The sequence below is a fragment of the Saccopteryx bilineata genome, chromosome 4, assembly GCF_036850765.1.
Source record: "Saccopteryx bilineata isolate mSacBil1 chromosome 4, mSacBil1_pri_phased_curated, whole genome shotgun sequence".
Lineage (NCBI taxonomy): Eukaryota > Metazoa > Chordata > Mammalia > Chiroptera > Emballonuridae > Saccopteryx > Saccopteryx bilineata.
Genome location: NC_089493.1, coordinates 145,883,340 through 145,907,658, shown reverse-complemented (window position 1 = coordinate 145,907,658; position 24,319 = coordinate 145,883,340). Strand labels below are relative to the sequence as shown.

The 24,319-nt window shown below is 39.6% G+C and overlaps 1 protein-coding gene across 6 annotated transcripts in view; it reads right to left on the bottom strand.

Moving 5' to 3' along the window:
- AMPH (amphiphysin) overlaps positions 1 to 24,319 on the bottom strand; it is a 328,049-nt gene that overhangs the window by 11,035 nt on the left and 292,695 nt on the right. For all 6 annotated transcript variants that reach the window (XM_066272141.1, XM_066272140.1, XM_066272144.1 and 3 more), the window contains one exon: positions 1,437 to 1,646. In XM_066272141.1, the coding sequence (XP_066128238.1) occupies positions 1,437 to 1,646 (210 nt within the window). The remainder of the gene's footprint in view (positions 1 to 1,436; positions 1,647 to 24,319) is intronic.

The following is a 24,319-nucleotide window of genomic DNA, read 5'->3' as shown; positions in this document are numbered from 1 at the left end:
CTGTCCTCTGCTTGTTGGCTGTCATGAGAGCCACACCACAGTCACAGTGTGAGGGAGACAGTCCCCACCACCCAGTCCAAGTATGCTGTCTGGGAAAGCAGACCCAAGGATCAGCCTCCCTTCAGGTTTTAGCAATGATGAGCATGGAGGAAACTCAAACTCACACAATGGAAGTCTGGAGATACTATTGCTTCTCAGATTGAGTTCTCTATCTCCTCAGCTATCTGCACACAAGCACTTCTACTCTTCGATTTGAAGATAATAATACATGGTGTCATCAATTTAACAATATACACAAAAATACTCCTGGCATGGAGACAGGTACATGTCACAGAAAACAGGACATACTGTTCAGCTCTTTCTCCAAACACCACTCCAACCTGCTATTCTTCTGATGGGATGAGAGATATACTGCTCACAAAAATTAGGGGATATTTCAAAATGAATACGAAGCGATAAAACATCTAATTCTTGTGAGCAGAATATTTCCATTTTAAACTTTGAGTAACCCAGGAGATATTTCTAGAAATGTATTATAAGTAAAATAATCAGAACGCTGGAAGCATAACATGAGGCCCACTCTTCACTGTTCCTTTGGAATAGAGGAAAGAAACATCAGTGAGTGGAGTGTCCTGGCTTTGGCACGTTGAGTGTGAGTTGCCCATGGTCACTGCACAGGTGGCCGTGTGGCTCTTGAACACTGCTCTGAAGAAAGCAGAGCTAGAAAAACATAACTTCATTCTGGATTTAATGTCTCATTTTTCCTTTTGAAAGTGAAGCCTAAGGTTGGGCTTTCAGAAAAAGGAGTCTTATTTTGGGTGAATTTGGGGGGACTCTAACAACAATCACCACCACATAATAACAATCATAGCAATGTGATTTAACCACTAACATTGGCTCTCAGCATGTGCCTGCCTCAAGCTTAGCACTTCATGGCCATTTTCTCACATAAGCACACAACGGCCCTATTATTCTAGCACTGCCCCTTTCTCCTCCCTCCATTCTCATCCTTTGTGTCATCTATCCTTCAATCCTTGCCCACATCACTTTATTGCATAGTTGCCTTTTCTCTCTGCTGAATGTAAGCCCTGTCCACCCCAACACTGGGGCTTGTGCAGAATCCTAGAAGGCTGACACTGAGTAAATGCTGGGACCACTCTTTCTGAGAATCATGTGTGTGTGTGTGTGTGTGTGTGCGCGCGCGTGCGTACGTATGTGTGTATATGTGTGTGTGCGTATGTGTGCATGTATGTGTGTGTATGTGTATCTGTGTGTGCGTGTGTATGTGTATGTGTGTGTGCGTGTGTGTGTGTATAGAGCAGTATCCACAAAATGGCTATAACCTATTCTGCATCCCAAAGTGTTCTTGCCATTAACCAGACAGGCATTCCAAATGCTGCACTGCCCTAAGACCTCCCTTCCACTAGGACACTTACCTGGGGTGCTGCTGCTCCTGTATCTTCTGGTTGAGGTCTGTCCCTGTCGACAACCTTTGTGGTCTCAGTATCAGTCTTGGCCTTCTCTAAACTTGCTTCTTCCCCAGCAAGAAGAGCTGCCTTCTCTGTCTCTGCTTCCTCCACTGGGGCCCCCTCCGTGACCAACACCCAGGTTCCAACAGCCACATCAGTGTCAGCTCCAGGGAGGATCTGTAAACCAGAAATGAAACAGGCCATGTCTGTATCTCAGGCCTCGGAAAGGGTCAGACTCAGTCTTTCACTTCTCTGCCCTCTTGCTGAGGCTCTTCATATTTCCAAGCTTTCTTTGCCACTTTCTGGGGACCAGCGTTCAGGTACAGCAGTCTGCCACCTGTTGATGGAAACTCTGACTCCTCCTTCTCCTGGGTGCCCACAGTGCAAATTCCTCAGCTTTGCTTGCAGGTAAGCTTAGCAAATGGAATTTGAGGGAAGTGACATATGCCATTCCTGAGAGTGGCTTTCATGGTGTGAGTGGTCCCCCCCACAAGCTACTTCTATCTTTGTTGCCTGACAGCAGATGGTACCAAGGTCCTAGAGGACACCTTAGTCACAAAGCAGAAGGGGACTAGCCCAATGCCTGGGTCATGGAACAAAGCTGCCTAAGAAAAGACTCCTCATCTTTTCTTAGAATTTAGAAAAACTGCATTTCAGTATCAACTTTAAATGTTCATGGGGAAAGTCAGAGAAGCTAAATCATATTCAAGAAGATAAAAATTAAATTATAAAAAGAAAATGAGTGCCTTTTCTCATGAGTCTTCTTGAGAATGAAGGGGAAAATCATTTTTTATTATCAAATATTCATTAAAATCAAAATCAAATCAGATTTTGGGTCCTTTACTGGGAGAAGTAAAATTGAAAAAATAAAAAATAAAAATTTTCTTTCTAAGGTTAGACCAGTCAAAATAAGAAATTTAAGTAGTATTTAAAACTTGCAATATTGAAATAAAGAAAGTAAAATCAGAAGTTTAATTTTAAACAAATTGGTTATAGCTGACTCTAACATCACTGGAAGACCTGATTTGAGAGATTCAAATCAGAAAGACTGAGGAAGAAAAGTCTTCCATTGATCTTATGTAGTATACCTAGGAAATGTATTTCAAACATTGATATTGCTATCTGATAGGATTAGCATTAGATATTCTTTTCCTTGCCTAGTACATTCTACCCAGTTTGCTCTATGAAGTTAGGAAAGCCCTTATACTGCAGACCTTGACTGTTAGACCCAGGATACAAAGAAGCAAGGTGGAGAGAGTCTGCAGATTAGGCATCAAGGACAGAAGGTGAGGACACACCTCACACTACAGCTTAGAGTAAGACCTTACACAAACTTCCCTCCTGACTCAAATGACAGGTAACAGGTTAAGTAAAAATAACCTGGCCCTGGTCAGTTTGCTCAGTGGTAGAGCACTGGCCTGGCATGTGATCTCCTGGGTTCAATTCCCAATCAGGGCACACAGGAGAAACAACCACCTGCTTCTCCACCCCTCCCCCACTCTTCTTTTCTCCTCCCGCAGCCATGGCTCAGTTGGTTCTAGCACATTGGCCCGGGTGCTGAGGATGGCTCTGTGGAGCCTCCACCTCAGGCACTAAAACAATTGCTGGGTTGCAAGCATGGCCCCAGATGGGCAGAACATCAGCTCCAGACCAGGGCTGCCAGTTGGATCCCGGTCAGTGCACATGTGGAAGAACGTGTCTCTATCTCCTCTCCTCTCACTTGAAAAAGAAGAAAAAATAATAATATTTTACAGAATACATTTTTCTACAGTATAATATTTTAATCTGGTGATAAAAAATTGTTAACAATTATACTATTTGCCATATGCCCAAGAATGACTCATGTTCTCAGATATTTACTTCTTTCTTTTATGAGAATCTGTTATGTGAATTGGGCTTTCTAAAATGTGCAATGATCCCAAATGCCATGATGTAGAATTTATTTTTTTTCTCCCCTGTCATTAAAATACATAGGTCTAGGAAAGTAATACTTTTACCTAAATTGTAACATACTTATTTGAAGGGAAAGACCCTGCACAAATATGAATGACAGTTAACTTCAGAGCAGGGGCTACTTGGAGACAGGAGGAGATCTTGGAGTGTATTAACCATACAGGAGACTGGCCTGCGGTCACTTGAATGCCAGTATGCGGGATTCTTGAAGGAATGCCATCAGGAACCAGATGTCCTTTATGGTTGATAAACTCTGAGACTCTGATTCTTCTCGTGACCTTGCTAATGAAGGAAACAGTAGACGTTTAGGATTAAGGATGGTTTAGATGGAAAAAAGACTTTTATAGCTTTCTAGTTTTACCTGCTGTGGCTTTTGGAACTCAATAAATATGCAATGGTATAGTTTCTTGGGGCTGATTTCGCTTCTGAGTTTCAGTCCTCTGCTTATACTACTTTCATCTGATGTGTCTTATTCCTTGCAAGTCCAAACTGTAAAAAATAATAACATTTGGCACCCAACATGGGGCTTGAAAACGAGCAAGTTGCAGTCTCGAGATCATCAAACTGAAGGGGAAAAATGTCTGCTCGGTGGGAAGCAAAACCTTCAGGATATTTTAGTCAGAGTCATGAGGAATTCCCTGTCTGTTGAGAGCCAGTATATAAAAATACTACAAGCATTGTTAAAGGGGTCCGGTATAACTGTTAGGTAAGAATTTTAAGTTACTTTTTAAAAATGTTAGAAAGTATTATTGGTTCAGTCACAAGGAAATGCTCCTTTAAGTTTGAAAACATGGAAACAAGTAACGAGAGCTTTACAACGTGCTCATCAACAAGGAGATACTGTTCCTCTTTCTGTTTGGTCTCTATAATTCAATTTCCTTGGCTTTGCAACCATTACAGTCTGATTCTGAATCCCCGTGGCCTCCAGCTTGTGAAGTAATGTCTGATATTTATAAAGTTGAGGTCATGGATGTGGAAGTATGTGCTTATGAGTCTGCCAATGATATTTTAGGAAGACCTCTTCCTCCTTTTCCCATTGATAAGAAAGGCAAATGTCATGACTATTCAAAAATTGAATCTTCAGAGTCTTCTACTGAATCACAAGGTAATAGTCAAGATGAGTCTGATGAGGCAGGAAATTTAGATCAAGTTCCAGCATCTAAAATGGCTTGTCTGTCCTCACATGAACAGATCAACAAAATAGATAAGAGACTTAAGAAGTTAGTTGTAGTTCAAGAAATCGAGTTCCTGAAAGATGATCCATGTAAATGTATAAATGCAGCTGAACCCATGGCACCGGCTTATCAACTTAAAGGAAGAGACTGTACAGGATCATTTCAAAAGACCCTTCAGGTTCCTTTAACCTCTATGACGCAGACTATTGTAGAGGGGCAAAATGCTGGGGATCCTGATGCTTATGGCATTCCTACTGGGGCTCCCGCATACACTGTTACTGGAATACAGCATCCTCCGGATGCTCAAAATCCTCAAGGATATACTCAATTTGACCATCAGCCCATCCCTTTTAAAGTAATTAAAGATTTGAAACAAGTGGCAGCACAATATGGGATGCAATCTACTTACTTATGTAAAGGGACTATTACAAGGCCTGGCTGATGAGCGTAGACTCACACAGTAAAACTGAGAATTGTTAGCAAGACTGCGGCTCAACCAGAATTAAGGGATATGTTAATGCAGGCTCTTTCTTTTGAAAATGATAATCCAGAGTGCCAGAGAGCAATAAGACCTTTAAAAGCACAGGGAGCTCCAACTGATGAGAATATTAAAGCTTGTATGTATATAGGCTCAGAATCATATAAGGCTAATAAATTAGCTGTGGCATTAAAAGGACGTTTTAATCAAAGCATGACTAAATGTTTTAATTGTGGCAAATTAGACCATGTGAGGAAAGATTGTAAATGGGGTAAAAAGGTTATAACCAGAATATAACTTCTAAAAATAAACTGACTCCTCCCAGACTATGCCCTATCTGTGAAAAAGGCAAACATCGGTCTAATGAATGCCGTTCTAAATGGACAAAAGAAGGCTTACCTATTACCCATGACAAACAATCTGAGTTACCAACAATACGCAGTGAGTGACGGGCAGGAACACGCTGCTATGTCAGCAACCTCCTTCATGCCACCTCAGATGGTGCAGCCTTAGACATAACCTATAGATAATATTACACTTGCACCCCATGAAGTTGTTACCAAAGTACTCATTGGAATTTATGGTCCCATTCCTTTTGGAACAGTAGAACTAATCATTGGTAGAAGTAGTTTAACGTCTAAGGGATTTTTGTCCATTTAGGGGTGATTGATTGTGACTATATTGGAGAGATATTGGTGATGATGAGTGCCAAAACACAGCTTCAGCTTGAAGCTGGACAATGCATTGCACAACTCTTGCTTTCACCTTATGTTAAGGGAAACAAACAGTACTCCAGTTCGGACAATAGGAGGATTTAGGAGCACAGATAATCTAAATTTTGGCAAACTGTAATTGGAAAAAATAGACCTCAATTAACATTAATAATTCAGGATGTGGAATTACAAGGTTTAGTAGATACTGGAGCAGATGTTTCTATACCAAAATCTAAATGGCCATCAAGATGGGAGATGATTAAAGTTCTGTTTACTTTTACTGTAATAGGTTCTTTGACTGAAGTGCTTTGCCTCTTTAATGCATAGGATCTGAAGGTCAACAAGGAATTATTCAACCATATATAGCTGACATTAATATGTATTATGGGGACATGACTTGTTTTTTCTTTTTTTTTTCTTTTTTTTTTTTTTTGTATTTTTCTGAAGTTGGAAACTGGGAGACAGTCAGACAGACTCCTGCATGCACCTGATCAGGATCCACCCAGCATGCCCACCAGGGGGCAATGCCCTGCCCATCTGGTGCGCTGCTCTGTTGCGACCAGAGCAATTCTAGCGCCTGAAAGGCCATAGAGACATCCTCAGCGCCTGGGCCAACTTTGCTCCAATGGAGCTTTGGCTGTAGGAGGGGAAGAGAGAGACAGAGAAGAAGGAAAGGGGGAGGGGTAGAGAAGGAGATGGGCACTTCTCCTGTGTGCCCTGGCTGGGAATTGAACCCGGGACTCCTGCACGCCAGGCCAACGCTCTACCACTGAGCCAACCAGCCAGGGCCAACTTGTTGACACAATGGGGAGTGACCTTAAACATTCCTACTATTTCACCTCAAGCTAAAAATATAATGGCCAACATGCATTATACATTCTTAGCAGGAGTAGGAAAGGAAGAACAAGGGGTACACACCAATGTTCTTCCTACAGGACAAACAGACCAAAAGGATTAGGATTTTCAAATTTCAAATAGCGGCCACTCTGACAAGGTTTGCCCTTCCATTGAGATGGTTAAGTAAAAAACCATATGGGTTGAACAGTGGCTGCTAAAAGGAGAAAAGCTTGAAGCTTTACATCAATTGGTATAGACTCAATTAGAATTAGGACATAGGAATCACAAAGTCCTTGAAATTCTCCAGTCTTTGTAGTAAAGAAAAAATCTGGAAAATGGAGAATGCTTACTGATCTTCGTCAAGTTAATTCAGTAATTGATCCCACAGGGCCCTTATAACCAGGTCTTCCTCAACCAAGCATGATTCCAGGAAAATGGTCAATAATTATTATAGATTTAAAAGACTTGTTTCTTTTTTACTATTTTTTTATAACCACAAGAGAGAAAAATTTGCTTTTACTATTCCATCAATAAATAATGTATCTCCTACCAAAAGATATCAAAGGAAAGTGCTTCCACAAGGAATGTTGAATAACCCGACATTGTGTCGAATTATGTAAATCAACTTTTAGAAGAAACTCGTCAGAAATATCCTCAATCTTTGATAATCCATTATATAGATGACATATTGATAGCTTGTGAGAATAATGCTGAACTTTCAGTCATACTTAAAGATGCTTCTGAAACTTTGAATCAATACAGTTTAATCATAGCTGAAGACAAAATTCAAACATCTTGTCCTTTTAAGTATTTAGGGCATATAATTGAAAATCAAAGAATTATCCCTCAAAAAGTCAATTTATAAACTGACTCCTTAAAAACCTTAAATGACTTTCAAAAATAATTGGGTGATATTAATTGGTTGAGACCCTCCCTAGGAATCCCTATTTATGCACTAACAAACATTTAATATTCTTCAAGGAGATTCTCATTTAAACAGTCCTAGACAGTTATAGCAAAACAAGAGCTATCACTTATTGAAAAAGCTATGCATACTGCTTATTTAGATTGAATTAATACACATCAATCTATTCAATTGATTATTTTCCCTCAGAACATTCTCCTTCTGGCATCATATGCCAAGAAAACAAGATATTAGAATGGCAATTTCTACCACTTAAGACTCAAAGAAATTATTATGTACTTAGAGAAAATCTGTATTTAAATTACTAAAAGTAGACTTAGGATAAGACAACTGACTGAAAATGATCCAAATAAAATCACTGTACCCTTAACATATAATCAGACTTCAGACAACTGGAAATTAAATACTGATTGGCAAATCATGTTAGCTAATTATTTTGATACTGTGAACAATCAGTATCCTACAGATAAAATAATTCAATTTTTAAAAAGAATACAATGGATCTTACTGACTCAAGTATTGGCTCAGCCAATTCAAAGGCTTCTACTTTTTATACTGATGCAAATAAATTAGGTATAGCAGGGTATACTGGACCAGTGACATAAGTTATAAAAACTCCATATACAGCAGTTCAAAAAGCAGAGTTATCAGCCATATTATTACTTCTTAATGATTTTCCTTCCCCTATTAACATTGTTACTGATTCACATTATGTAGAACATACAGTTAAACTTATAGAAACTGTTTACATTTCAAATGATGGTTCTGAATTATACAAATTGTTTCAAGAGTTACAACTTTTATTGTGGGAACAAAATTCGCCTGTCTACACTCTGGCTGGTTGGCTCAGTGGTAGAGCATCAGCCTGGCGTGCAGAAGTCCCGGGTTCGATTCCCGGCCAGGGCACACAGGACAAGCACCCATCTGCTTCTCCACCCCTCCCCCTCTCCTTCCTCTCTGTCTCTCTCTTCCCCTCCCGCAGCCAAGGCTCCATTGGAGCAAAGATGGCCCGGGCGCTGGGGATGGCTCCTTGGCCTCTGCCCCAGGCGCTAGAGTGGCTCTGGTCGCGGCAGAGCGACGCCCCGGAGGGGCAGAGCATCGCCCCCTGGTGGGCAGAGCATCGCTCCCTGGTGGGCGTGCCAGGTGGATCCCGGTCAGGCGCATGCGGGAGTCTGTCTGACTGTCTTTCCCCGTTTCTAGCTTCAGAAAAATACAAAAAAAAAAAAAAAAAAAATCGCCTGTCTATATAATTCACATTCATTCTCATACAGATTTACCAGGCCTTATGTCTACTGCAAATAATAAAATTGATCAATTACTTATCGGATTGGTACAAATAGCCACTAAGTTTCATGCAGAGACTCATATGAATAGAAAAAGTTTAATAAAAATTTTAAGATAATCAGGTGAGAGACTCAAAATATTGTTAGAAAATGTCCTCAGTGCAGTATTATAAATGCTCCTCCATTACCAGGGGGACAAATCCTAGAGGACAGCACAGTAATGACCTGTGGCAAATGGATGTAACTCATATTTCTTCCTTTGGAAAACTATCTTATGTATACTGTTCTATTGACACTTATTCTTCCTTACGATGGGCCACACCTTTTGCCTGGAGAAAAGGCTGATTGTGTCATTCAACATCTTATAGAAGCTTTTAATGTTATGGGCATTCCTAAAGCAATTAAAACTGACAGTGGTCCTGCCTATACCTCTGCTAAGTTTCAACAATCCTTAGCACTTTGGAATATTAACCATACTCCTGGAATTCCATATGAACCACAAGAACAGGAAATCATTGAGTGTAGCAATTGCACTCTGAAAAATATGTTACTTAAACAAAAGGGCGAGAAGGAAGGAGATTATCCCCTAGAATTATGTTACACAAAGCTTTATTTACTTTAAATTTCTTAAATACAGGAGAAGATAATTTGACTGCTGCAGACAGACATTGTACAAAAAATAATAGTTCTAAGATTAATCAACCTGTGCATTATAAAAATGAGTTGGATCAATGGGTACCTGGTGTAGGACAACATTGGGGAAGAGGGTTTGTTTGTGTCATTGCAGAATCTGGCAAAGTCCTTTGGATGCCTGCCTGCAGAATTAAACTAATATGAGTTAGAGAAATAGATTCTTTCCATATCTGCCCATTGCCGAGATGGAAGCTTTGAATCTCGGAAGAAGAACCTTAAAGGTGCCGCTGCTTAGTACTGAGAAGGCTAAAATACCAAGGTGGGGTCAACTTAAAAAGCTGACCTTTGAGGGTAAAAAGATGCTACAAGCTACTGGAAAAGAACAAAATGCTATTAATCTGTTCTTAGCAATGATTGCCTTGGTAACAATTACAGTAAGTATGACTGAAAATTTTAGTTACTGGGTATACATCCCTAATCCTCTATTAAGTAGAGCTATTCATTGAGAAGATAGAGCCATTCCTATTTTTGTTAATGATTCTAATTGGATTCCAGGACCTTTTGATGATAGAAGCCCCTTAGTACCTTTGGAAGAAGGAATAAGATTAGAAAATTATACAACAGGAGTTGAGGGATTACCTATATGTATAGGATATGAGCCACACTGTTTAAAAATAGAAACTCAAGCTTGGCTCTCTATTGTAAAAAATAAAAGGAGAAGGAAAAATGTTTGTTTTTGTTACAAGGATACGGATTTAAAGGTAATATACATCTATACCTGGTCCTGAACCTCCGCCTAATTTACCACACTGTTACTCTGCAATTGTTAATCAGCTAAGTGAACTGGGTACATTGGGAAGATTGCAGAGGTGAAACTGCTTGGGTTTTACTTAATATTTCCTATGGAAACATCATAGATTGGAGCTCTCATGGTTCTGCCCGAGTTAAAAGGCAGGGTGCTGATTTAAGGTGGCATAAGAACAATGGTTCAATTACAGCTGATGGTCAAGGTAATCATACTATTGTATGGCATGGAGGAGGGATGTCACCTCAAGCTCCTCACATAAAATTTGGTCCTATACAATATCATTTGTGGAAAATAGCTATGGCACTTAAACATACGTCAGCATAGAAAGGAGAAATCTGGAGAAATCATTCTTCTAATGATTACTACGTTAACCTTTAAAAAGAATGAAACACATTTTATATCTGCTTGTGTTAGATTGACATATGTTTATTATTGGTGAAACCAAATAGCTGAAAATTATTCTATAACTTGCAACAACTGTACTTTTTATACATGTATTAACTCTTCCATCATTTTTAATAGAAATAGTCTAAGTCTATACATTTTAAGAGCCAGAACAGGAGTATGGATTCCAGTACAGATGCATCGGATGTGGCAAGAGTCCCTTTCTATGATGCTGTTACATCTTATTAAGGGTTTGAAGTGAACCAAGAGACTAGTTGGACTGATCATCACCATCTTTATAGGATTAATAGCTGTAACCACCATGGCTGCTGTATCTGGAGTCGCATTACATCAAAGTATACAGACTGTGGACTTTGTACAAAAATGGCATGAAAATTCTGAACAACTGTGGACTTCTCAACAACATATAGATAGCGAAATTAATGCTAAGGTTAATTAGATGATTAAGAACAGATGGTGATTATGTTAGGAATTCAAATTTTCAGCCTTCAAAGACAAATTAAACTAAAATGTGATTGGAATGTAACTACTTTTTGTATTACCTCTATTCCTTGGAATCATACTCATTTCCCTTGGGAAAATGTTAAAAAACATTTGTTAAATCATAAAAATTTAACTACAGAAATTTTCTATTTACAAAAGCATATTGACACTACTTTTAAGGATCAGTTGAAACTGATTGATGGAGAAAATTTATTAACTGCCATGTCAAACATACACACATGCCTATTACTACAGACCAAAAAGCAGACACCATGTTAACTGTTAGGCTATTTCCCCCAAGTGATTACACATAAGTCCTTCCATTATTCCAAGTACAACTACTAGCAATTTTATCTTCAACTGAATTAACATAGCTCCAGAAGAGAACAGATTTCTGAGAAGCATTTATAATGTTCTCAAAGGTAAAGTTTTAACTCTCTCATACAAATAGAATGTTAATAATGAGTCCATGATTTATTCCTAACCCTCTATATATATTTATCAACTTGATCCTATAAAATTTTACTATCACAAGATATACATATCATTTTTCCTTTCTAAATGGTTTAAATAGGTGTCATTGGCTTGATCTGATGCTCGGTCTCTCTGTGCTCTGACTCCCCTTGACCTCCCAGGAGTAAATGTCAGGTCAACAATTCACCTGATCTCTGTCATACACACACATACACACACAGACACACACACACAGGCACACACACACGGACACATACACAAGGCATAGAGTGTGTGGAAAATTGTTGATAACAACGATGACAAATAAAAATCACCATAATAAGGACATTAACAATGTTGGTAGAGTCATGGTGCTGAGAAAAGGACTTTGACTACAGAGAGGAAAAGGCAAACAGTCTGAATGACCTACATACAGAAGGGAAGAAGAGAATAGTCCTCCATCCTTCTCTTAGTCCATTAGTAATGAATTCTGATGTCTCCAGCCAAAATCAACACTTTGAATTTACAGAGCCTAAGAGCACTGCAGAGAGAGAGGAGAGTCTACTGTATAATTCTCACATCTCTGCCTCTGGTATTGCTCTGATAACCAGGTGTGTGTCCTATTTTTCCTTTATGTCTGGAATCTGTTCCACATTTTCTGTTCTTTTCAAAGTATTTTTGCTTCAATTTACTAACTGCAATAATAGGATATAAAAATGCAATGGAAAACAGGAATGCATTTGCTCAGATTAGGTGTTAATTCTAGATTAAAGATCAAGGAAAGCTTGCAAAGGTTTTCAGTCATAGGGTTATTTCATTATTTTTATGCATTCCAATTTGGTAGCTATTTGTAGATTATATTTTCTAGACTATGCTGCGGTAAATGTTATACCTGCTAGAAAAAAAACAATGATTAATGACTGTTAATATTTTTTAAGTATCCAGAAAGACCAGAGGACTGAAACTATTTCAAACGTTTGATATTCAGTGTTACTAAATTTTTCTCTTCAATCCAAGTGTTGAGATACCCCATTATCTCATCTTCTGTCAAAACTGAACTATCTGTTGGCCAAATTATATTTATGGTGAAAAACATCCAATGTACAGAGACACTAAAACAATTTCTCCCTGCCCTCAGGCACATGCTACTTACAGTGTGCACCAGCTCCCTGGCTAGGACCAATCTGCACACTGATCACACAATCACAAGGATCAGCCTCTTTGAGATGGTGAGCAGTTCTCACTTTCTCAGAGAGATCTTATTGCTTTTATTTTATATCTTCTGCTTCAAAAGTCTCCTTGTGCCTGACAAGGTGGTAGCACAGTGGATAGAGCATCGGGCTGGGATGCAGAGGACCCAGGTCAAGACTCTGAGGTCGCCTGCTTGAGTGCGGACTCAACTGGTTTGAGCAAAGCTCACCAGCTTGGACCCAAGGTCGCTGGCTCGAGGAAGGGGTTACTTGGTCTGCTGTAGCCCCATGGTCAAGGCACATATGAGAAAGCAGTCAATGAACAACTAAGGTGTCGCGACGAAAAACTAACGATTGATGCTTCTCATCTCTCTCCGTTCCTGTCTGTTCCTGTCTATCCCTCTCTCTGACTCTATCTCTCTCTGTTAAAAAAAAAAAGTCTCTTTAGTGAAAGCAATACAGTTATGGCATTCATGTCAGAGTCTTCTCCAAGACCTAACTGCATTATAACTTTCTAGAAGTCAAATGTAATTAATGCAAGGCAACACTGGCCTCAGCATCCTGCAAAGCAAGGACCACAACTGAGTTACAGTCCCTTCAGGAGATGGTGCCAAGAAAGTAAGTCAACAAGGACTAAGACCCAGACTAGTAAGAGCAGGGACTGGCTACAGGGGGGTCTGTCATCTCTGCGCTGTAATTTATTGATTTATGTTATTTATTTATAGTTCTGCTTTCTTGGCAATACTGTCCCTGAACAATGCCTGAGAAGCAGCTTGCCACTGGTGTAACTGGTCCAGATGACAACTCTACAGAGTTCCTAGTGTGAAATTCCAAACTTACCTATAGGACAGTTTATTTAAACTAAAAATAGGTCTTTTTTTGATTAAAATAATGAATACCATTGGATTAAAAACAATTTTAAATAGCATATAAAATTTGACATATTTATTTTTATTAATTTCTGTGCATTTCAGGGCTTTATTTGTGTATTTATTTTACAACACAGTGATCATGTTTCTTAGAAAATTTCTATCAATGGCCATATTCTAATTTATTTCCATTTCTGTTCAACAATTTATTTAATAGCTCTCCTATAATTGAACCAGTAAATTTCCAGTTCTTAAAAATGTTATAAACACTGAGAAAAATCTGGGCTTGTAACCATATTGACACCAATTACATAAGCTATACCTTTCAATAATTTAAATACTAAACACTACTCCATTTATTTATTTATTTATTTATGATGTCCTACTTCAGGACTTTTGGGAAGGGTTTATCCAAAATTTTTATCATGAACAATAGTCAACCCAGAAAAAAGCACAGGATCCTGAGGCTCACACCCACGTACCAGCACTATCTCCCACTAACGTGTGGCTGGCTACATTTATCACATCTTCCCCTCTGTCCACACACATTTTGATGGATCTTTCAGTAAATCACAATACAACTTCAAGGTCTGACCTGTGGTGGCACAGTGAATCAAGTATCAACCTGAAATGCTGAGGTCGCCAGTTCAAAACCCTGGGCTTGCCTGGTCAAGGCACATATGGTAGTTGATGCTTCCTGCTCTTCCATTTTCTCTCTCATCTCTAAAAATGAATAATATATATATATATATATATATATATATATATATATATATATATACACACACACACACACACACACACACACACACATACACACACACACACACACACACACACACACACACACATATATATATAATCTTCAAAAACTGTTTTTCAGGCCCTGGCCAGATGGCTCAGCTGGTTAGAGCCTGTCCTGAAGCAGAGAAATTGCAAATTCGATCCTCATTTAGGGCATGTACAGGAACAGGTCACTGTTCCTGTTTCTCTCTTGCTAAAATCAGTATTTTTTTTTTAAAAAATGAGAGGAGGGGAGATAGTGAGATATAATCCCTCATGCTTCCTGACTGGGATCCATCCAGCAACACTCATCTGGAGCTGATGCTCGAATACCAAGCTATTTTTAACACCTGAGGCCGATGCTCAGAACAACCAAGCTATCCTCAGCACCTGGGGCAATGCTAAGAGAAAGAAGGGGGAGAGGGAGGAGAAGAGAAGCAGAGAGCTTCTGTGTTTCCTGACTGGAAATTGAACCCAAGAGGTCCATACACTGAGCCAATGCTCTATCCACTGAGCCACTAGCCAGAGCCAAAAAAAAATTTTTGTAAATCTTTTCCAGGAATTCTATGGGATACTATCTATGTACCTTATACATTTGGTAATGTCTTTCAGCTGTTCAGAGGTGACTGATTACTGCCCTGTGTAGAACTGGTACAATGTGCTTTCCGTTTGCATTCAAATCTATATGTCCTCCTATCAGCATCTGATCTACAGTATAGAGAAGGACAGGTCTGAGGCCTGCCAAATTGTTGCTCTTTTGTGGTGCATTTTCCCTGCAATCTCAACACTTGCAGAACTTTTTCCAAGTGTCCAATTTAAAAATGGTAAAGAATACCTTTGGGTGACTTCTTAGTATGTGTGCACAGGAATTCCTTCCTGGAGGGACCCTGCTGGGACTCGCACTCTCCTGTTCCATTGGCCCCTGCTGCCCCTGCTGCCCCTGCTGCCCCTGCCCAGGTTCACAGCTGTCTCTCAAGAGCAGTGATCATCCCAGAGCTGCGTCTTCAGTCAGCAGCTCCACATCCACCACCTCTGCTGGTGCTTCTCCTCCTGTGTGGGGAGAACTCCTCCAGTTTGTCTTCCCATCACGAAATCCATCCTCTATAATTGTTGTGGTCTTTACCACACTCATGTGAACTTAAATTCTAATGGCACATTTCTCCCCTTAAAATCTCCTTTAACATCATTTAGATCCCTCTTCATCTGCCTCATAAAGCTATTCTCTTTTATCTCCTTGTGGTTGCTTTACCCCATCTCTCACTTCTTGTTTCAAATAATTAAGGTCCTCTGGAATTTTTTAATTTAAAAAAAAGGACAATTTTCCATTTCCAGCTATACTTTTGGTAATTTTGTTGTTGTTCTTTGAAAAAAATTTTCACTCTGTATCTATCATGCAATACTTTCCTTTTGTTGGATTAACTTTCTTTTTAGGCCACTATCCTTTTTAAGAATGTGATTGTTTAGTTATCCAAAATTAGGTGAAATCTCTCTAGGCCTGTTGTTTCCAGCAGACATGGAAACAATTTTTCTTTTCCCTTTTTCTTTCTTTTTTCTCCTCCCTCCCTCCCTATTTTTTTCTTTCTCTTTATTCTTTTTCTTTCTCTTTCTTTCTTTATTCTTTCTTCCTTTTTTTCTTTCCTTTATTTCCCTCCCTCCCTTCCTTGTACTGTGTTGACAGTTTCAAGTGAACCATTTAATATAACACCTTGAAACCCCTAAATTGTGCCCTCCAGGCCCCATGCAAAGTTTCTTTCCATTTCACCCTCTTTCTCTCCTCCCCCTACCTCATCTGGGACTTGTTACTCTGTTATCTGTATCTATGTGTTATGTATATATAATTTGGCTAATCCTTTCACCTTCTTTGATCTCATCCCCTCATCTCCATTCTCTCTGACAACTGTCCCTCTGGTCCCTGTGACCTTGACTCTGTTTCTATTTTGTTCCCAAGTTCACTTTGTTCATTAGATTCCACATATAAGTGAGATCATATGATATTTGTCTTTCTCTTCCACTTATTCACTTAGCATAATAATTTCCAGGTTCACCCATGCCATCTCAAAAGGTAAGATTTCCTTCTTTTTCACAGCCGTGTAGTATTTCATTGTGTATCTATACCACAGCTTTTTAATCCACTCTTCTACTGATGGACATTTGAGCTGTTTACAGATTTTGGCTAATGTAAATAATGCTGTAATAAACATGGGGGTGCATATCTTCTTTTGAATTAGTATTTTGGGATTCTTGGATTATATATTCCTAAAAGTGGGATAGCTGGGTTTTAAGGCAGTTCCACTTTTAATTTTTTTTAATATATTTTTTATTGACTGATTTTTACAGAGAGGGAGAAAGAAGAGAAGTGAGAGAGAGAGAGGGAGAGAGAGAGAGGGAGGAGAAACAGGAAGCATCAACTAACAGTAGTTGCTTCCTGTAAGTGCCTTGACCAGGCAAGCCCAGAGCTTTGAACTGGGGACTTCAGTGTTCCAGGTCAAAGTTTTATCCACTGTACCACCACAGGTTAGGCCCATTTTTAATTTTTTGAGGAAACCCATACTGTTTTCCAGAGTGGCTGCACCAGTCTGCATTATCACCAGCAGTGCAAAAGGATTCACTTTTCGCCACACCCTCACCTGCACTTGTTGTGTATTGATTTGTTAATGAAAGCCATTCTGACAGGTGTGAGGTGGTATCTCATTGTTGTTTTAATTTGCATTTCTCTGATGATTAGTAACATTGAGCTTTTTTTTTTCTTCTTCTTCTTTTCCAGAGAGAAGGGGAGATAGAGAGATAGACTCCCACATGTACCACAAACAGGATCCACCTGGCAACCACCATCTGGGGCCAATGGTCTGCCCATCTGGGTCCATGCTTGAAACCGAGCTATATTTAGCACCCAAAGTAGGGCTCCACGGAGCCATCCTCAGTGCCTGGGCCCAATGCACTTGAACCAATTGAGCCATTGTTACAGGAGAGGAAGAGAGAGAGAGAGAGAGAGAGAGAGAGAGAGAGAGAGAGAGAGAGAGAGAAGGGGAAAGAGGAAGGATGGAGAAGCAGATGATTGCTTCTCCGGTGTGCCTTGACCAAGAATCAAACCTGGGACATCCACATGCTGGGCCAACAATCTACCACTGAACCAACTAGCCAGGGCCAACATTGAGCATTTTTTTCATATGCCTATTGGCCATTTATATGTCTTATTTGGAGAAGTGTCTATTCAGGTCCTTTGCCCATTTTTTAATTTCATTGTTTACCTTCCTGGTGTTGAGTTTTAAAAGTTCTTTATAAATTTTGGTTATCAACCCCTTAACAGATGAATCAGCAAATATGTTCTCTCATTGAGTGGGTTGTCTTTTTATTTTGTTAATGCTGTCTTTTGCTGTGCAAAAGCTTTTTATTTTGATATCATCCCATTTGTTTATTTTTTTCCTTCATTTCACTTCCCTGTGGAGATATATCGGCTAAAATATTGCTGCAAGAGATATCAGAGAATCTATTACTTGTGTGTTTTCCCAAGACTTTTATGCTTTTGTGACTTTCATCTGTGTCATTTATCCATTTTGAGTACGTTTTTGTGATTGGTGTAAGTTGGTGGTCTAGTTTCATTTTTTTTGCATGTACCTGTCCAATTTTCCCAACACCATTTATTAAAGAGACTGCCTTTACTCCACTGTATACTCTTGCCTTCTCTGTCAAATATCAATTGTTCATAAAGATGTGGGTTTATTTTGGGGTTCTCTGTTCTGTTCCATTCATCTATATGCCTGTTTTTGTGCCAGGACCAAGTGGTTTTGACTATAATGCTTTTGTAGTATAACTTGATATCAGGAAGTGTGATACCTCCCACTTGATTCTTCACTTTCAAGACTGCTAAAGTTAGTGGGATTCTTTTTTTGGCTCCATATAAATTTTTGAAATATTTCTTATAAATCTGTGAAGGTATTTTAATAGAAATTTCACTGAATCTATAGAGTCCTTTGGGTAATATGAACATTTCAATTATGTTAATTTTTCCTATCCATGAACACAATATACACTTCCACTTGTGTCTTCCTCAATATCTTTATTCAATGTCTTATAATTTTCCGAGTACAAGTCTTTTACCTCCTTGGTTAAATTTATTCCTATGTACTTTATTTTTCTTTTGTTGCAATAATAAAAGGGATTGGTTCCTTAATTTCTTTTTCTGACAGGTTATTGTTGGTGCATAAAAATGCCACTGATTTCTGAATTTTATATCTTGCCACCTTTCCAAATTCATTTATCAGGTCTATTAGTTTTTTGACTGAGACATTAGGGTTTTCTATGTACAGTCATGTCATCAACAAATAATGACAGTTTTACTTCTTCTTTTCCAAATTAGATGCCTTTTATTTCTTCTTCTTGTTTGATTGGTGTGGCTAGGATTTCCAGAACTATGTATGTTGAATAGAAGTAGTGAAAGGGGACACCGCTGTCTTTTTCCTGATCGTAAAGGGATTTAATTTTTCCCCATTGTGTATGATGTTGGTAATCAGTAGTCATATATTGCCTTTATTATATTGAGGTATGTTCCCTGTATTCCCACTTTGCCAAGAGTATTGATCATAAATGGGGGTGCTGGATTTTATTGAATGCTATTTCTGCATCTGTTGATTTGACCATGTGATTTTTATCCTTCATTTTGTTTATGTGATAAATCACGATTATTGATTTGCAAATATTGTAATGGGCTTGCTTCTGGAATAAATTCCACTTGATCATGATGTACGATCTTTTTAATGTATCACTGGATGTGGTTTGTTAATATTTTGCTGAGTATTTTAGCATCTACGTTCATCAGGGATATTGCCTATAGCTTTCTTTCTTTGTAGTGTCTTTACCTGGTTTTGGAATTAGGATAATGTTTGTCTCATAAAATAAGCTTGGAAGTCCTCCCTCCCCTTGAATTTTTTGGAATGGCTTGAGGATAGGTGTTAGCTTTTCTTTGAATATTTGATCAAATTCACCTATGAAGCCATCCAGTCCAGGACTTTTTTTTGCTGGGAGTTTTTTGATAACTGTTTCAACTTATTTTGCTGTAATTGTTCTGCTCAGGTTTTCTGATTCTTCCAGGTTCATTTTTGGAAGATTGTATGATCCTAGGAATTTATCCATTTTGCTCAAGTTGTCTAATTTTTTGGCATATAGATCTTCATAGTATTTTCTTACAATCTTTTGTATTTTTGTTTTGTCTATTGTTATTTCTTTTTCAGTTTTAATTTTATTTCTTTGGGTCCTCTCTAATTTTTCTTGATGAGTCTGCTTAAAGGTTTGCCAATCTTGTTTACCTTTTTAAAGTACCGGGTCTTGGTTTCATTGATCTTTTGTATTGTTTCTTTAGCTTCTGCTCATTTCTGCTCTGATCTTTATTATTTCCTTCCTTCTACTTCTTCTGGGCTTTATTTGTTGTTATTTTTCTAGTTCTTTTAGGTGCAGGGTTAGATTGTTTACTTGAGCTTTTTTCTTGCTTTTTAAGGTATTCTTGTAATGCTATGAACTTCCCTTTCAGTATTGGTTTAGCTGTGTGCCATAGATTTTGGTTTGTTGTATGTTCACTGTCATTTGTTTCAAGGAAATTTTTTATTTCTTCTTTGATCTCATTGTTAACCCATTCATTATTTAATAACATGCTATTTAGCCTCCAAGAGTTTGAATGTTTTTACGATTTTCTATTGTTGATTTTGTTTTACTCCATTGTGATCAGAGAATATCCTTGATATAATTTTAATCTTCTTAAATTTATTGAGACTTGTTCTGTGTCCTAACATGTAGTCTATCCTAGAAAATGTACCATGAGCACTTGAAAACAATGTATATTCTGCTAGTTTAGGGTGAAATTTTCTGAGGATATTCATTAAATCCTGTTGAGCTAGTGTATAATATAAGGCTGCTGTTTCTTTGTTAATTTTCTCTCTGGAGGAGCCATCCATTGATGTTAGTGTGGTATAAAAATCCCCCACTATTATAGTATTGCTGTTGATCTCATCCTTTATGTCTATCTAACTCTGCTTTATATATTTAACTGCTCCTGTATTGGGTGCATATCTACAATGGTTATATCCTCTGGTTGGATTGCTCCCTTTATCATTATGTAGTAATCTTCTTTGTCCCTTACTAACCTTGTTTTAAAGGCTATTTTGTCAGATATAAGTATTGCTACCCCAGCTTTTTTCTTTCATTTCCATTCACATGAAATTTTTTTTTCATCTCTTCATTTTGTTTATGTATATCTTTTGTTCTAAGGTGGGTCTCTTGTAGACAGCATATATATGGTTCTTGTTTTCTTATCCATGCAGCTACCCTGACCAGGCAGTGGTGCTGTGGATATAGAGCATTGAACTGAGATGCGGAGGTCCCAGGTTTGAAACCCTGAGGTCGCCAGTTTCAGTGCAGGCTCATCAGCTTGAGCACGGGCTCACCAGATTGAGTGTGGGGTCACTGGCTTGAGTTTGGGGTCATAGACATGACCCCATGGTTGCTGGCTTGAACCCAAAGATCGCTGGCTTGAAGCTGAAGGTCACAGACTTGAGCAAGGGTTCACTTGCTCTGCTCCTTGATAGGAGTTTCCCATCAAGGCACATATGAGAAAGCAATCAATGAACAACTTAGGTACTACAACAAAGAATTGATGCTTCTCATCTCCCTTCCTGTATGTCCCTATTGGTCCCTCTCTCTGACTCTCTCTGTCTCTGTCAAAAATAGGTTATTATTGCTAAGTAGTTATTTACTGCCATTTTATTCTTTAAATCTATACTTTTTTTCTCTTGATTTCCTTTTCTTTTCTTTCCTCTACTTAATGCAGTCCTTTACATTTCTTGCAGTACTGGTTTGGTGGTAATGAATTCTTTGAGCCTTTTTTTGTCTGGGAAGCTCTTCATTTCTCCTTCAATTTTAAACAATAGCTTTGCTGGATAGAATAGTTTTGGTTGTAAGTTTACGTTTTGCATCATTTTGAATATTTCTTGCTAATCCTTTCTGGCCTGGAGTGGCTCTGTTGAGAAGTTAGATATCAGCCTTATAGGGACTCCTATGCAGGTAATGAATTGCTTTTCTTTTACAGTTTTTAGTATTCTTTCCTTGTCTTTTAATTTTGGCATTTTAATTATGATGTGTCTTGGCATGAACCTCCTTGGGTTCATCTGGGACTTTCTGTTCTTCTTGAATTTGTATGACTTTTTCCTTCATCAAGTTAGGGAAGTTTCAGCTATGATTTCTTCAAACAATTTCTCTATTTCTTATTCATTCTCTTCTCCTTCAGGAACCCTTATGATGTGGATGTTGTTTCTCTTCATGTTGTCACAGAGCTCCCTTAGAGTTTCCTCGGTCTTTTTGAACCCCTTTTCCTTTTGCAGTTCTACTTCTGTGCTTATGTTTATCTAGTCCTCTAAATCACTGATTTGAGCCTCTGCTTCATCCAGCCTGCTATTAATTCCTTCTAGAGCAGTCTTGATTTCAGATATCATTTTTGCCACTTCTGACTGGTTCTATTTTATGGTTTCAGTGTCTTTTTTAATGCTTACCAAGTTCTCACTCTGATGACCAATTCTTACTCTAAGGTCATTGAACATCCTAATAACAATTACTTTAAACTCTGCAGTTGGTACTTGGGTTACTTCCATTTCATTTAGTTCTTTTTCTGGAGATTTCTCTTATTGACTCATTTGGGTCATATTTCTTTGCCCATTTTGTCTGTGAATTAGGTAGCTCTTCTCTGACTCCCAAATTTGCTATGAAGTCTTCCTAAGGAATATGGGCTCAGTGGTACTAACCTCTAGGCTGCTTGAGTTCCTTGCTCTAGGAATGCTTCTTGAGGGTTGAATTTACCACCCTGTTGTATGTGAGTCTTGAATGTGGTTGGCCTTTTTGTGGGTGAAGCTATTCCTTCAAGCTCTCTGGCTCTAAGAGTAAACCTTGATCATGTGTATTAGATGTTGTACAGTATCTGTCCTAGGGGTGTATTTATTCTCTGCAGTATGTGGTGACTGCTGAACTCCTCCTTTGGGCATGCTGCTTGTGTAGCTTGCTCACTCAAGCATTGGTGCAGTCTGCTACCCACTACTGGTTGTGTTGGTCCTGGATTCTCCTGGGCAGGGTTCAGGTATGGTTTGTGTCAGCAGTTTGTAACCCACCATGGGCTGCTCACTGTTCGTGTCTGCACTTTCTGTGCCTTGGTGTGTGTGGGAGGGGCCAATCTGTGTACAAGAATCATATTCCTCTTGCTTGGAGATGACAGCAGCTCTGTAAAAGGGCCCAAGTTCCATAAGATTTGCCTCTACTTTTCAGCTGCTCCACTTTCTCTTGTAGCTGCCTAGTCTTTCCACAGAGTGTTCTGTAGAAAGACTATAGTGTGGGCTCAGAATGGCCTCACCCTACCCATCTCCCTATAGGTTTCAAGCTTGATAGGTTAGAAAAGCTGAGGTCAGACCCCCTAATTAAGAGGTCCCGTGGTCAAGAGCTCAGTATGGGGAAAGTGGCCCCTACTCCAGAGCCTAGTCCCTCAGACAGTGCTGGATACTCAAATTTTATTTCTCCCCAGTGAGGTGAGCAGCAGGTTCAGATCAGGTGGGACTGACAGACCCCTCTGCAGACATTCTTCTAGCTGGGAAGCCCCTGGATTCAGGAAAGAAGACCAAGAGAGTTGTCCACTGGGGCTGACTATGCCCCTGCAAAAGTGGCTAGGCCCCTTAACCAATTTCAACAATAGGCTCCAGGGAACCCACACTTTGAATGACCATGCTCTAAGCATCTCTCCCTTTCCCCTGTGGTACCTAGCCCGGTAAGGCAGGATATCTGGGACCTGGGCCAGCAACTGGGAAGCTCCACCCTATCCAATAAGTGCATGAGCCACTGTGCTAGTGCTGACCACAGAAAGTGGAATTCACCTCTGCTAGACCCAGTGTCTGGTGAGCCCTCCCTCTGGACACACTGCTAGTAAGGGTAGTTAGGTCCTGCTCCAATGCTTTCTGCAGCTGGCCTCTGCATGGGCCTGCCCTGGGTCTCACTGAGGGAACCTGGCACAGTCCAGGGAAGGACACTGCCCATGACTGACCTTCAGCAACCTTCTTGGAGCTACAAACAATCCAGAGTTTGTGGCTGCGTCTGGCGGGCTCAGGTGCCCATAGAAATACCAAGCCACAGTCCTAGGCTGGCTTTTACTTCATTGGACCTGGGGAAAAGTCAGCAAAAGGCTCAAGGTTCCCTGATATTGCCTCCTACTGCCTCTGTCTGCTGGCTGCTTGTTGGGCTCAGCTACTGAAAAAATCCTCTGTAGAGTCTAGAGCCTGAGGCAATTCAGGCATTAGGAAAGGTGGTAGGTGTAGCTCCTTTCCCAAGGCACCAGATGTCAGTATGTGCTGACTTTTTTCATAGACCTCAGTAAGATGTGGCCTCCAGGAGTCCAGTGGTTGTGGCCTCTGAAACCCAAAGATGTGGTCTGCCCACAGTCCAGACAGTTTCTACTGAATCTCCTGTGAGGCAAAAGCACCAGTCATATTCTTGGGAGAGTGTGGGGGAAAGCTCTGGCCTCAACACCAGAAAACTGAGTCACTAACATGCACCCTGGTTCCTGGCTTACTTCTCAGAATGGGCTAGTCTCCATAGGGTGGGGCAGGAAAGATTCCCAGGGGTGGGGCAGTTGCTTTTCCCCAGGCTGATGCTGCATGGAGGGGATTGCTCCACCCAAGAAAGATGGTGATTACAGTATTGAAGAATGACTCAGCACAGGGGTTCTGGTGGCCATCGCCCACAGTGTCTCTCCCTGAGCCACCAACTTCACACTCTCCCTACGTAGCCCTAGTTCTCTCAGTCCTCCCCTGTTGGAGCCTCAGTAGCTGTGAGTGAAATTTTC